Source organism: Panicum hallii, chromosome 5 (genome assembly GCF_002211085.1).
Source record: "Panicum hallii strain FIL2 chromosome 5, PHallii_v3.1, whole genome shotgun sequence".
NCBI classification, from domain to species: domain Eukaryota; kingdom Viridiplantae; phylum Streptophyta; class Magnoliopsida; order Poales; family Poaceae; genus Panicum; species Panicum hallii.
The window spans coordinates 6,714,024-6,729,342 of NC_038046.1; the positions used below are offsets into that span (position 1 = coordinate 6,714,024).

The 15,319-nt window shown below is 43.2% G+C and overlaps 2 protein-coding genes across 2 annotated transcripts; both read right to left on the minus strand.

Moving 5' to 3' along the window:
- Positions 1-1,745: 1,745 nt before the first annotated feature.
- LOC112895264 (probable WRKY transcription factor 48) lies at positions 1,746-5,896 on the minus strand. The gene is made up of 3 exons (XM_025963209.1): positions 5,626-5,896; positions 3,169-3,273; positions 1,746-2,340 (listed from the first exon to the last, which is right to left on the minus strand). Exons 1-3 carry the CDS (start codon positions 5,784-5,786, stop codon positions 1,812-1,814), a joined length of 795 nt encoding a protein of 264 aa, XP_025818994.1. The 5' UTR covers positions 5,787-5,896; the 3' UTR covers positions 1,746-1,811.
- Positions 5,897-10,392: 4,496 nt separating this feature from the next.
- Positions 10,393-13,970, minus strand: LOC112891832 (probable WRKY transcription factor 67). The gene is made up of 3 exons (XM_025958810.1): positions 13,864-13,970; positions 13,547-13,654; positions 10,393-10,912 (listed from the first exon to the last, which is right to left on the minus strand). The coding sequence occupies exons 1-3, from the start codon at positions 13,968-13,970 to the stop codon at positions 10,393-10,395; spliced, it is 735 nt and encodes a 244-aa protein (XP_025814595.1).
- Between the last annotated feature and the right edge of the window lie 1,349 nt (positions 13,971-15,319).

Here is a 15,319-nt window from a genome sequence, read left to right on the forward strand (position 1 = left end):
TTGTCACTGAAAAAAAAGCTGAACAAAGTTGGAGGCACAGAGACAGAGTTGAGCAGGGTACATATCAAGATGGAACGCCTTCAGTTGTCAGTATGTACCTGGCGCGCTTATCCTTCGCCGGAGTGCTGACGCCGGAGCTATTGCCCGTCCTCACCTCCGGCGCCACTGCGTTACTGTTCAGCATGGACATGGATGCCATGAACACTCGCGACAGCTCTTGGCTGAACGCCATGGCCTCCTCCTGGCCGCGGCGATCCAAGGGACGGCTGATGAGCAATGCTTGGAGCCGGGTGTTGAGATGGTAGCCGCCGGCGAGCAAGTCGGACAGCTTGGAGTCTGGATCAAATGCCATCTTCGATTCTCAGGTGATGACTGAAGCAGCCGGGTACGGTCGAGGGGTTTCTGTGGCCGCTACCTTTGGGTCTTGGACTCTTGGTGAGGCGAGTATTTATGCAGACTAGACCGCTGACTCCAATCAACCTAGCTTGCCAACATTTGTTCAGAGATTGCTCACGTTTGAGCGTGATTGACTAGCTCGAACTCTTTCTCATTAATCTAAGTTGATCACTAATGTCAGCGGGGGGTTTCTTATTCGATCCTGGTCTTCTGACCGACGGATCCATCGTCAGATTATGTAGATAGGTTGACTGCTCCGTGTCCTGTCATGGTACATGCAGCAGAAATTTCAGTCCCTGCTTCTGCTGGTCAACCCTGAGCCTGACTTGACAGCTGGTGGTACTATGATAAATAAGTAGAAGCAGAAGCATCTACCGTGCCCACACTTTAGGCTGCTGCAAACTGACAATATAGTACGAGGCCCGGAGCTGCCGTTTCAAACTCCCATCGCAACGAATTTCCAAGTTCAGTCCCACAAGAGACGTCGGACAGGGACGCCGGCCCTATGGATAACCATCATGCCCTCGATCTGTAGCAATCAAGAGCCCGCGGCATGTCATGCAACACATGGCGCAGGGTCAACGCGCGCGACCGACCGCACCGCGTATGAGCTAGCTTTTGATCCCGCTGTAACACTGTGCGTGCAAGGTGCAGGTCAAATCCATATGCTCAGCTGAATGTTTCTACCAGTTACTACCAACTTGCTGAGCCTGACAGTCTAGGAGAGTGATCTCAGCGCTTGAATTGAACTGCGTTTTCTCTTCTGACCTTGAAGCAGCGGCGAGGTCGCGGGAGAAACAGCGTGAATCTATCTGTGGCTCTCAGGATTCACCAATCAGGGTTACACTGGTTAGGATTGGGAGTTCTATCGCCGGATGGTCAACAAGAAAGGCCGGCGACTAACACGACCTAACATTGAGCTGACGCTCTACCAACCAGCCCAACCCCGTTTTAGATTGATTTGAGACGGTCTCTTGCGTTGCGTCTATTCAGGACCGCAGCAAGCTAGTGCCAGTTGGGCTCGGGAGCACCTTCTTCTACAGCTAGCACCAGCAGTTGGATCTAGAACCAGACTACATAAGTAATATACAAGTTTTCAGAAATAAGATGATACAGACAGATGATGCTCGGTGAACTGCACCTTCAGCTGAAAGGACCTTTTTTGGATAAAGGTGGATTATTAGGCATAATTAACCGCTTCAATTAGGACAGAAAATGTTTAAATTCCTATACGTGCGTAAGCATGTAGACATCGAGATCAGTCTCTCCCACAGTTATACTTTCGGATATATATATATATATATATATATATATATATATATATATATATATATATATATATATAAAGATTAATTAATCAAAAGGATGCCACTTAGAACAGGAGTCGTGTGGCTCGCAATGCTTTACACCTTTGATCAGAAATCATCACAACCGTAGTTACTGTTATAAGGTAAACGCGAGTGATCGCCGAAGTGCACATGGCTGTCGAAATCATACGTGAAGGAGTCCCATGTCGGGAACATGTCGCCGTCGCCGTTGGCCGGCGGCGGCGCCTGCAGCCCCTCGTTGGGAAGCGACGACGACAATCCGGGCTCCAGGTCAGAATGGAAGGCAGGCTGCTGATCGTGCGCCTGGCAGCTCGAACCAAAGCTCAGCATCATGAACGGACTCCGGGAAGAAGACTGCTGGTACTGCCCCTGCTGCTGCATCATCTGCGCGTCGCCGCCGTGGCCGCCGGGGGAATCGAACCTGAGCACCAGCCCTTCCGTTGAGGCCGCCGGCGGCTCCGCCACGATATCCGGGGACGGGATGGGCGGCGCGCCGCAGGTGTGCTCGTACGTGTAGGTCACCTCGTACAGTGGCGGGTCATCGCCGTTCTTCTGTTGCAGCAGCTTAGACGCCATGCATTGCCTGTCTCCACGGTAAGAACATCTGAAGTATAGCCTGCATGAGCACACATTTCACTGTTGAAATATTTGACAGAAACGAAAGTATAGCCTGCATGCACGAGCACACCTTATATATTTTCGTATCACATAAATGAAATATTGATAAAGTAACTCTTGGTCAAAGCTAGCTTTGACAGAAACGAAATACGCCTTGAAAAGAAAAAAAATGGAGAGAGTAGTCATTAACTCATTACTTTATATGAAAAATGTAATAAATCTCAATACTTTCATGTACATTATTGTCCAAAGGATTTCAAGTTTGATAGCGTGCATATGATATTTATTATTAAGCACTGAGGGAAGTACTCGATTGCTTGCAATTTTTGGCGGACAACTACTATGGTAAAAATATAATCCGAGTTAGAGAAAATTCTTACACACCCTCCAAGGTCCAGGCCATATAGTGTTTGGCCCTTAATCCCTGTATATTTCATTTGTTTCATTAATCTAAATATTCTAGACTAGCCACGTTTGAAGTTATATAGACTTGACTAGCTTAAGCACATGTTTTAATACTTATAAATGAGATTAAGCCAAAAATTGAAACATATTGGCAAAAAACTAAACCTAGAACTAGCTAGTAAGAACAGTAACCAATGGAAATTTGATCACTTCATCATCAAATACGAATTGGGCATTGAACTTCCTAACTCTGCCCCTGTGGGTGACAAGGATCAGTCCCTCGTGCCTAATTTTCACATACAAGATATGGATATAAGAATACCTGTAACTTTTTTTATGAACAAGTATAATAACCCAAAACCTTGGGCCTCAAATTGCGCATACCAAGTATCAACACACTTGAGAAGTAAATTTTACGTACCTAGGGTACTCAGCGTCCTTGATTTTCTTTTGGCCATATTTGCGCCACAAGTGACCATCAAAATAAGGTGTGTACGTAAGTTTAACCCATGAAGGTCTATCTCTCCTGCAACAATATTCCAACAGTATATAGTAAAGCTGGACAAGTAGGAAAAAAACGTATAGGTTCCATAGTCTTAGATGAGTTTTAAGAACATGAAAAAGAATACACTCACAAAAAAAACATGAATAAGAATATAAAAATGGAGATATAGGCATATACAACACTAAAAAGGCAAAAAAAAAGGTTCTGTTTAGATGGGGCCATACATATACAACATAGCAATGCCTATGGGCTGTTGCAATGTTTAGGATTATATCTTGTTTTCATTTTTAAAGAAAATGAAGAAAATATCACATATGTCATATGGAGTTTGAGGATCCCCCATAAACCGTGTTATTACAAGTGCCCACACCTAAACCACCTCAACACGCACATGTTTAACCGGTTCTGACCATTTTCACTTATGTAGAGCCACACAATGCAAGGCCAAACGAGTTGAAACAATCTTATGCTTGGATTAGTATCTTATTCATCATGTAGCAGTGAAAAAAATTTCAAATAGCATATTTTGGTGCTACAACATTTAAACTTTTATCAGCATTTTTTAAATCCCAAGTTCCAAAATTATACTGCTACAAGTATCTAACATTGATAATGACTACATTATTGGCTCCAAATTAATGAATGGAATGAGTTGGTTAAGCACCTACAAAGGTGCATTTGGCAACAAAATTGAATCTTAAACTCTAAGCAACATATAGTGTGTGCCTTTTTTTTGAATTTTTCCAAACAAACAAATTAAAATCTTAGAAGCAGAATGTAATGGTGCCTTAACTAATATAATATCTTAGACTTTTGTTTTGATTATCCCATGTGCATGGGTATAGAAAAGTAGAATTAATCACAGATCTCCAAAACGTCAATGGTGTTCTAATACCTTTCAAGGACTGTAATTAAGAGAGAAGTTAATATCGCTTTAGTTCTATTATCCTTCATCCTTGGATAGTTGGACCCATGGCGGCATGCATGAAGATATGTAGGGAACTTAATTAGTATGCAGATTCAAGCACATACTGTCATGATCTTTCTCCACGGCAGTCTCTATATATATATATAATCGTACAATTTATTACCTAAATATTTTTTATTACCTGTCATTACATCAATATGTTCTCTACTACTACGTATACAGTAGGTAGTACAATGCCAATGAAAACTTTGCATGTCAGAAAGCCTTAGGGTGCATGGACCCGGAACCATGCATGTATGTGTTTGAGGTTTCATCTTATTTCACATTTGGTAGGGAAACTAACACTTGCTTGAGTCATAAAATATTAATTCAGTCCTGGACTTCTGTTCAAAGGGGGAAAAAAAAGGTCCAGGGATAGTGATGAAAGATATCATAGAGAGGGGTCACTATGTGCGCGCAGTCCTTTTTAATATAAGCATGTTGAAAATGTGCAGAAGCAGATAAAGTTAAGAAGTACTAGTGGTAATCTAGGGCTCTTGAGCAAAGGAGCCCTCCACTGTGGGAAAGTTACGAGAAAAAGTTGCTTTCGGTTCCAAGTCTCACTATAAATGGCCTTGTTTGCTGAGTAATGGAGAATGTGCTTCTTCTAAGGGAAATATGAAGAATTCCCAGAAAAGGATTATACGATGATTCCAAGGCTCCAAGCTATGAAAATTCTGTTGTATTTTGAGTGTAGCCCGGAATCCCCAAACTTACTTGCTTTGAGCAAATATATATCATGCATATCAGCTCCTTTTCCCAGTCCATGAAATATAACTCCACTCAGGAATGGAACGTAACTAGCTAGAGCCAGTAGTCTGGCACGGCAGAAGGATGAATGAAAGAAATAAAGAAGAAAACCTGTTGGGGTTTCATATGCATTATTCATTTAATTGACCATCATCACTCAATTGTACTGTTTTTAGCAGTAAACTATTAAGTCCAAGTTGCAAACATAGTATGATGTCCTCCAACGTCTGTACTCAAGCCAGAATTAACCTACTACAATCAACTATCGGCCAAGTATGTTACTGTTTCCTTTCTGAAATCCTGTCTACATATAAGGCACAAACAAGGAGGCCGGAGGCAGAAATAATAACTCTAGCCCTGTACACACGCATTCTGGCAGATATTCAGTCGCAGACACGAACATGAAGAAGATAGAACAGTGCAAGACACAGAACTAATAAAACCAACCAGCAGGCACGTTCAAGATCTGTGAGCAACAGCTACAAAAGGCCCTCAAAAAGTTGAGAAACAAAGGAGAACGATTGGAATCAAGCAAGGAGGCCGGCAACAATCATGACAATACACAGAGAGAGCTAGATATAAGCACTATGCTTATTATATAAAATTTAGAGCTGAGAAGATAGAGTGCCAATCAGTTCATTGGTCTATGCACATACCTTCTATTATTCCGGCCGCGCGGCGAGGATTCCGGCGGTGAGACCCCAAAGACAGCTCCGGGAGGGCTGTAAGACGACTCCGAGGCGGATCCCATAGCATCTTGAGCGCTGAGCTCCCCGAACTCAAAGGACTGCTCCGTCTTCATGGGCGGAGATGTCATCCTCCTCCTTCTTCTTGGCTAGCTGCCTGGCTGCTGCGCTCAACTGCTGTAATGTTCTTTGGGCTTGGGCGGCAGGTGTGTGGGAAACGGAGGAGGAGCTTGGCAGGCACCTATGTCGCTTTCATGGTCACCAGACCGGGGGTGCTTAAATTTTGAGCTAGACTACTCGGCGCAGTACAAACGCGGCCCATACTTTATGGTTCCATTTCGTTCCAAGTCAAGAAGGTTGCGGGGTCTTTAGATAAGTTTAGTATTTACAGATATTTGATTCGAGCCGTTGAATCTAGCTGCAACCCAATAATCATGTGCCTATTATATGGGGCGTCGAGGTGGGAATCCTCATTTTCTTTTGAGATTTTGGACAGTATGGGGCTAAGGATACAGATGTTTAATTGCACTTGATCTGTAATAATATGTTCAAATTTCGTTTGATTGGCTGCTGCTCATGTTTCTTTTTCCGAGGGATTATTTCTCTAGTACTATGATTGCCATACGCAGCTAGATATCTTTGCCCTCCCCTGATGAGGACGAGTCCCTCCTACGTAGGAGTGATCGATGCCTGCATGTTTATTTACAGTCAAATTGCTGCTTTTGAAAAAAAAAACTACTTTTATAAGCAAATTGCAGGAAAGGACAGTGCAAGAACAGTGGGTGCCAGCCGATTAGATGTATCTCCAAGTGGGATTACAATACTGGAGGCTTTGTTAACCAGGACAGTGGAGGCTACCAATCCCGAGCCAGTCCCACGTTTCGGTGCTATTTTCACAACCAGAGGAGATTTGCCGAAAATATAATGCTGTGATCTGATCTGGACGGCTTCGATCATGCGCGCGCATGAATGCATACATTGTCTGACGACCCAGTGTGCTGTTCACTACTACTTGAGCTAGTATTTTTATCCCTGGGGCAGCAGCAGATTTTTAGAGATCAGTGAGCCTCTCAGCTGTCCAGCTCACTGCGGATGAGCTCACTTCTGACGACAGGTTTTTTCAGACTAGATGCATTGTATTGTATCATGAATCCCGATGAATGGGCCTTTCTTCTTTTTTCTGGGGAAAAAAGCAGTTTGTCTCTGTGTCCAGGTTGTTTTATTTTTCGTCTAATGTATTGTTTTATGAGTTAGGAATGGGCAAGTTTGTGCCTGTGCATTCTGCATGCCTGAATCTGAATGGCGAAGTTCTGCAGTGAAGTGGTCAGTGAGGTAGGCGTCATACATACCTTCATCTTTTCCATGGTGCAGCTCAATTCTGGGCGCCCAGAGAGAGAGAGAGAGAGAGAGAGAGAGAGCCAGATCCATCGAACCAGAGGTGCCTCGCTTCTTGCCTCCTACCAGTTGGCAACAGATTCAATAATCAACTTGACGGAAACGAACAACCGTGACAACAAATCTGATCTTTAACTGGGCTGGACTATCGTGCCGGTACCGCGATCCGGAGCCGGAGGCCGATCGAGAGGGGCACGCCCGGCCATCTGCGGAATGGGCACTTCGATCAATTCGTTGTTGACGGGAAAGCGTCAAACGGGTTTCCGGCGACGCGGTGCCGGTCGGCGGCCTGTCGGGGCTCGGCCGTTGGTGCAGGGTAGTCGATCGGGCGCGCAGGGCCGCCGGGGTTTGGCGGAGGAAGCAACCCGGCGGCTAGGGCCGTGGCCGCCCGTGCGGTTGCGGGCTTCGCGGCGAACGCGTGATTCCTCAAGAAGATCTCCAGGGAAAGGTTTCACCACCAAATTGAACATTGCAAGTTTAAAAGGCACCACCACCAATCATGAACTCGAAAAATCAAATTATCAAGTTCCTCGCGGGTGCTCAGATTTGTATAACGGTAAGAAGTGAGGCATGCAGGGGAGTGGCAGAGATGATTGCACACTGCACTACTAAGGAGGGAAAAACAAATTGCATAATTGAGTGAAGATAGAGGCGCACATTGTGAAGCAATTTGCTTATAAGAGTCAAAGGCATCCTTTCCCAGCTAAGATAGAGGTGCGCATTGTGTCGTTGTAATTCTTTTTTAAAAAAAATGAAAAATATGCTCAGACGCCGGTCGCTTAAAAAGAAAATCCAGTAAGATGTAGCAAGCAACCACTCCGTCGTAGTTATCTAGAACAAATGCGATCGATTTCCTTCGACGCCCACAAGCAAATTGTTACTTTCTTTTGGATGTGTCGATTCATTTTGGAGCTGTGGAAAAATGAAGAAAATTAATTTCTCAACAAGCTTTTACCCTGGAACAACATGTCAGCTATCAGTTGTGACCTCTTATTTGCATATTAATTTCGTATAAATTAACCATCAAATAAGTTGATTGGCATGTAAAACTCCATTTTTATGCCTCTAAGCTACTGTTTTGATTCATAATGGCTAAGTCCGACACAACCATAATATATAAGAATAGTTGCAATCCTACTAAGTTGGGGAACTATTTTCGGTGAAGTGGAACAGTGATAATATGGGATAGCAAGAATCATGTGTCTCTGATGGAGATGAGATATAAAAGAAAATACCTCGTGTGAGCGAATCTTTGGCGATTCGTCACACGGTGAATATCGAGCTATTGTAACCAATTTCACTGCGGCATTGTACGCATTATTGCCATGCCCATCGACCCATATATGCGCTTGCGACCGTCGATCCTGCGTTCGCGGCTTGACCTTGACCTCTCGACAGCCTGAACTGACAGCCGCATGGTGCCGAGCAGGGAACCTGAGATGCGGCCAAGAGGTTGGGGACATGGTGACGAGGACGGAGGCACAGAGCATCTCATTTGGATCGAAACCACTATCATATTCTACTCTAATCTCGTCGCTAACATATTAGCTTATCGGCTCGGGTCCGCGGTAAGGAAGAAGGGCAGAATAATGCAAGCGCAAGTGGGCGAGCTGAACAAAGCTGGACGTCGATGTCGACGGCGAGTAAACAACCCCCTCCCGCTGATGGTGACAGGGCATTTGCTTCCCTAAGCATCTGTAGAATTGTAAATCCAAAGGAATTCGCACGTGGTTTTGGGGAGGGAGCCGGGAGCAGCTCCACCCCCACCCCCCCCCCCCCCCCCCCCCGCAGAAAATGGCCACTGGCCACTGGCACCAACCATAAACAACTTCTGCTGCGTTTGCTTGCCAAGGAAAGAGGATTTCTCCGGATCTCGCTGAGATCTGGTAGCGCGCGCGCTGGCCGAGGTCCACGGCCCCCAGCCTGAGACGCGGATCTAGCGGCCATTCTGGGGCTTGAAATCCGAGATGCCACGGCACCGAACGGTGCATGCGCCGCCGCGCGGGTTCGCCCTCCGCGCCGGCCGGCGCCCACGCGTCGGCCTGAGATCTGGTCGCGGCAGCGCCGGCGGGCCGGAAGCTCGGAACGCCTGCGGTTGCGCCGCCCGCCGTCTTCTTTATCTGCCGAGCGCCGTGCGCGGGGCCTTCCTTTGCCCGGCAACCTCCGGGCAGGGAGTGTGCGCGCTGCACCTGCACCCGCCTCCATCACGCTCATGCTGTCATGCAGCACCTGGACATGAGGTGCCCATGGCCTGGCTGTCAGATCAGATACCCTTTGCCTCGTCCATGCCAAAAGCAGCTGGCCTAGAGCCTGTGACGCGGTTAGCATCTGCTTGATAATCATAATTAGAGCAACACTAAGTCGTCGACGCGTCCGCCTCATATATACATATCCTCAATAATCAATACGGTTCCCTTTACTAAATTGCTATCCTATATACAACTGAACCTCACAGGGACATACACTTTCGCTTTGCTTGATCCAAACTGAACCTCTTTCTTATTTCTTCGATGACTATTGCAGACTCGGCTACATAATTTTTATGCTATTCTCTCTAGCTTTTCTAGATACATAATTTTACTACTATCTAGAGTCTAGACATAATATATATTTAGCTGCATAGCAAAGCTATAAAAAAAAAGATAGAATGTTCTTGGACGGATGAAGTATATTCTTATCTTTCTTATGATCAATATGGTATTATGGGGTGCATAGGCTTATATTCGGGTGAGTTCCACTGCTTGGGAACGATTAGGATTGGTCCTAATGCTTTAGCTAAGAGTATGACCCATGAATTTTTCTTTAGATAATGGAAAGAACGTTCCGGCTTCAATCCTTCAGCCCAATGTTAAACAGCTTGCACAGATCCATCATGGGAATCTTTTTTAAGAACAATAAAAATAGTAGAGAAGATAAATAGAAGATATGTGCATCGAAAGCTATGGGCATTACAAACATCACACACCAAAAGCTGCCAAACAGACACCAAATAGCCTCAGCTTATAAAAATCCAGTTGTTCGAAATCAACAATTCAAAATCAGCGTTAGACAAACCAAAAGGCCCCTGGAATACCTTGTTGTGGGTATTCAAAGTTTTTTATTGAGAAATAAAGTTTACTAGCTAGGTTTCTTTTTTTGTTATACTTCTCCACAGCACAATGTGCAAACCTGTTAATTACATTACACGCAACTCCACAAAAATGCAAATGTACCAGATCAGTAAAAATTGTATGTCTGCACCAAAAAGAAACTCTGCTAAACAGAGTGAGTACATATATTCTGCATAGCTAGAGTAGGTAAGCCAAAGGTTGATTCTGAACGCGTTTAGTAATAGATGATAGATCAACCAGTCTGCGTGTATTCCATGAACCAACCCAAATCCAAAGTCTCGAACCAGTGGGACTCTGGTGGTTCGACAAAGTCCATTTTCAGTTCATCGGATGCCGCCAGCTGTACAGGTGAAACCGAAGGGACGGCTTCATAGCTGCTGTTTCTGTCCATCAGAACAGGTGTGTTTTCTTGCATTGCTGCATGCCCAACATCCAATTTTGCAACATCACAGCCATTGATGACAGTGAGCAAGGAGGAGACAATGACATCTCGTTCTTCTTTTGTCAATCCATCGCCAGCAACACAGTGGGTCAGACGAGGTATTTCCGTCTCTGTCTTTCTCAAAGGGGCATCGGCAATCTGTTGGATGTGTATAGATGAAGCCATGTAGTCGGAGACATGGGTGCTGCTGCATGTGTGCTCATTTGTGTAGATTACTCGGAACAGTGGCGGATCCTGGGAATTGCTTTGCTCCACATGTTTGGTTGCTGGGCAGCCATGATCCTGATGGAACGTGCACCTATAGTAGCACCTGCGTAAAACAACATCGAGAGTTGTTTAAGGCTCACGTTTCCATGTCCTAGGGGAAATGCTCACAAAAGAGGTCGCCAACATGCATGTGAAAGCCAAAAACTTGACACATGACAACACTTGGCGTTGTCCACCTGGCTCAGAATTGTTAATCATGCCGACATGCATCATTAGCTCCAAAGGAGGATTCCAATGCACGCATGCTCTGGATATCATGCCCCAATACAGTGAGTATCCCCAAGTACTGGATATCACATGCATCAACGCCAGAGAGGATCTAACATATATATGGGAAAGGCATACTGCATATATATGGGAAAGGCATACTGCATACATACATGCTAAAGTATTCTTATGAATGCTTCAAAAATAATGATGTGGTAGCTCCTGATTAAATATTGGTTTGCCTCAAGTACTAACTCATTAACTTCGACAAATAAATTTTTTGTACGTAACATGCTAAAATTTGACGATGCTTGTGGCTCCGCATTGGTTGTTTTCAGGCTCTATCTGTTTTGGTAGTATAGTTCTCATCAAACTGTCAGTACTGTTGTTATCCCTTCTGTTGTTGGATATGTAGCTGCTCAGCCTGAGCCTAACTTCTTGTTTAACAGTATAATAGGCAGCTCTTTGTTAAAAAAAGGATAAATCAACATTACCACAGTAGAGGGAGTTCACCCGACTGTTTCATTTTTAAAAAATCTGCAAAAATTACTCATACACATGCTGATCTGTACATATGTTTGGTGCTACTTATTTAAAATGTCACATCAATATGCTGATCTATTGGCCTTTGCTAGCCCCCAGATAGGAAATCCCCCCCCCCCCCCCCCCCCCACTACCAGAATTTTCATCGTTATCGAGAATTCAATATCTACTAAGTACCATGTGTGGCATTATCTTGTGGGTGTAACTTAGGTTCTTTGTATCACCGTGCATATTCCTATTGTTTCCGACGGTTCTCTAACTCTTGCAGAGATGCAGATTTTCGAATATTTGAGGGAACAAAGAAATAATATAGCCTCTAAGAAATCAGTAACCTGCAGTGTGATATCTATTACCATTATATGTTTTCTTATTTGCTCTAGGCTTTAATTATAGCTAAGCTTAGCTCATTTGGTTCAAGATGTGGACGTACGTCCAGATCACCCAAGTTCTAGTCCTCATCAAGGTGGATGTACATGACTGGCACCCATGCCCAATCTGAATGCTATCATATAATAAAATTGATTTTTCCTGAGAACTGATGATGTTCAATTCCTATCTTCAAGTCTCAGTTGCCCTTGCAGAAGTTGCAAGTTGCAACAGGGATAAAGGTAATGACCGCAGGGTGTGTTAGACAATGAGTTATTTTAAAGGAAAATTAAATCACCTACTCACAGCATGGTCTACAAAGGCAAAATCAGAAATTAGCAATTCTAAGTTTCCTGTAAGTGAATGTTCTTTACAAAAATGATGGTTGGAGCAAATTTACCTTTTCCCATCAACACCCCTCCATACAGAACTATTTGGAATTTATTATTTTTTTGAAAGAAAATTTTGGATTTTATTATGCCTAGAAGTTTTATAGGTTAGTAGTGGGGGGTTAACCATAATGTGGCAGATCCATCATACTTGCCTGCTCATGTTCTTTCTCAAAATAACATATTCACATTATGCATTGGTATACAAACCTATGCAGTGGGTCATTGCATCCCCACAGTATGGTAAAGTAGATCACCAATCATCCTTTTCTAGGAAATAGTATATCACCAATTATTGCAAAAAAAAACAAATATTACGTCTAGTTTACTCAAAAGCAAGTTGGTCAGGAAGCAAATAGATATGTCATCCATGATTCTGCATTTTAATTTGGAAACAAATTAGTGTTTTTGGCAAATAAACAACCCCCAATGAGTGCACAAAAGTAGTGTGCGTGATGAACTGATGATTCCCTCAACGTATGGTCCTTAGTTCTTTTCTCTTTCCTCTTGGGCTTATTCCACTTCTTGAAAATTCCCATTATGGCATGTGACTTTTAGCTACACGACAGCATAAAGGTAAATGCCACAACCTGATAGGAACAGGCAGCTACTGGGGCAGGCAGCAACCTAATAAACCATACATGCACATGCACTGGATTTCTTATTATTTCCAGACACACTTGCATTAAACAACTTTTATGCGATCAGAAAGCCAGGCTTGAAACGATAAGCTAATCAAAACCAGATCATCACTCACATGTACTTATAACTAATATGGGAAAGCCTTGAAATTAATAAGATCGATCATGTGTTTAGTACTTACCTAATACAGGAAACGCCCGCTATTTACAGCTACTGTGTTTGGATCTGATATATTTAATCTAGGCAAGAAATCCATCTTCACTTATATATCTACCCCCTTTAATTAAGCTATTCTTGTACCCATTATATATTTTGGGTGTTTAAGACCCAAAGAGTGTGGCTCGTTGGAAAATGTATAATTGTATATAGATTGGTTCTATTTCGCCTAATCAGCAATGGTTAGCCTAGGTGTTCTTCTGTTATGAATTGTCAGACTTTGGCTTGATTAACGTATTGCACGAATCTGTTACTATCAGCTCCACTAGTTTGAAACTGTACGACAAAGAAATTGCATGATTTTATACACATACCTCGGGTAGGTATTGCCCCGGATCATTTTTTGCCCGTATTTTCTCCACTGGTAGCCATCATGATATGGTGCGTATGTGTACTTAGTTCTTGTGCTAATGTGGACCCTCCTACTTCAGGAAAGAGCTATTAATAACTGGCGAAAATATACATAAGAAGTTGAATTGCACAGGTAACAAGAACTAGGATCATCAAATGGAATAAAAAACAATTGAAAGTCCATGATGACTAATGATTTCCTTCTGTAGGTTATAGTTTTGTCTGTAGTTCACATACTTAGCTAGCTTAGCTCAAGACATATGGCCATGATTAGGCTTACTTCTTAGCATGCTCCTGGGCATAGCTGCTAGAATCCTGCAGCAGCCTTTTATGGGCTCCATTAGAGCTGCCGCTGGAGCTGGGCATGTAGTCATCCCTCTTAGCCATGGTGGCTGTCCTCTTGCAACGTCTTGAAACTGATTGAGAAGTGACCAGTTGATGAGGATGCACGTTGGCTCCAGCAAATTACCTTGAAATTGCAGAGCTCCCAACAGATTTCCCAGCAATCGGTGCTGAGTCCTTGGCTGGCGTGAACTAAAGATGGATTTTATTCTCCTTGTCCAGTGCTGCAGAGAAGCGCAGCCTGTAGATCATATATGCTCACAGGAGAACCTTGACCTGGAGTAGGTGGTGCATGCTTGTTTCCAGAATTTTTAATCCAGGCTTGACTCTAATAACCGCGTTTTGGACTTCCAAACTTAACATGTATGCAACGTGACATGCATGATTACATTTGTTCATGTCTCTTATTGTGAAAGAAAGCAGACACCAGTAGCATATATGCGGCCTTTTGTTCTTGATTGAAACAGTGAAGAGCTTCAAAAGCGGGCTCGGTTATCACATTCCGCTTTGCCCATCTACATGATCCTGAAAAACCAGATTGTGCTCTTTTTATATGCTTCATAGTATAATGATCAGAAACCCACAAGTATGATTCAACGATGACCAGTGCCGATGTACTGTAGTCTCTCTGCTGTTACCAGTTGCTGAAAGCAACCGCCAACTTATACTGCAGTGAGTTAGAGTAACAATCAATCATAAACCACACATATATGTCCAGATGTTATGATGCAATAGATAATATTTTTTTTGTCAAGTATGGGTCTCAAGATGAACTTATAAACACAACCTGAGGCCTATTTATGTGAAGAACTGAAAGATAGCCTTTGCCTTTTGGCAGGACGCACATGGGGAGATGGATGGACATCTTCTTAGTCCATCATGCAAAGACTTTTCTACATATGTAGACAGAGTAGTGCCAAATCTAGTGTAGCTTCTTAGATTCTCAGTTCTTGTTAGAAGTTAAACTCTAGATATTAAATGTGTAGGATCTAATCTTAGCTTCTCGCATCCCAATTCTTATCATTGTGGTTAAATCAGTTTCATAATTTGCCATTTGAATACAGTTAGGTGCTTTTCTTTGTATAGTTGCATGAAAATTAGTTAAGCATCATATACAAATGATGGCATGTGAGCACATCTGCACATGGGACAGATCTACTATTTTAGGCCCAAGCTTGGTAGAATTAATATAAGTACATATATATAATCTTATACCTTTCTTTATTTCTCCAGATTTTAGCATTTTATAAAGGTTGCAGCATATGAAAAAATGAAGAAATAGTATATGTTTACTAGTAATGTAAACTAAAAGGAGGATTTTAAGAATAAAATTCCGCACCGACCTGTGAGTGATTTATGCTAAAACATGGGGTAAGCTTCAAGCAAAATAAATG

What these genes read in the sequence shown, in the direction of transcription:
- LOC112895264 (XM_025963209.1), bottom strand. Translation starts at nt 5,786, where the DNA reads ATGACATCTCCGCCCATGAAGACGGAGCAGTCCTTTGAGTTCGGGGAG. An exon ending in CGCGGCCGGAATAATAGAAG is followed by an intron (nt 3,274 to 5,625) that starts GTATGTGCATAG and finishes ATATTGTTGCAG; the next exon opens with GAGAGATAGACCTTCATGGG. An exon ending in AAGGACGCTGAGTACCCTAG is followed by an intron (nt 2,341 to 3,168) that starts GTACGTAAAATT and finishes GTGCTCATGCAG; the next exon opens with GCTATACTTCAGATGTTCTT.
- LOC112891832 (XM_025958810.1), bottom strand. Translation starts at nt 13,970, where the DNA reads ATGGCTAAGAGGGATGACTACATGCCCAGCTCCAGCGGCAGCTCTAAT. An exon ending in GCCCAGGAGCATGCTAAGAA is followed by an intron (nt 13,655 to 13,863) that starts GTAAGCCTAATC and finishes TTCCTGAAGTAG; the next exon opens with GAGGGTCCACATTAGCACAA. An exon ending in CGGGGCAATACCTACCCGAG is followed by an intron (nt 10,913 to 13,546) that starts GTATGTGTATAA and finishes TGTTTTACGCAG; the next exon opens with GTGCTACTATAGGTGCACGT.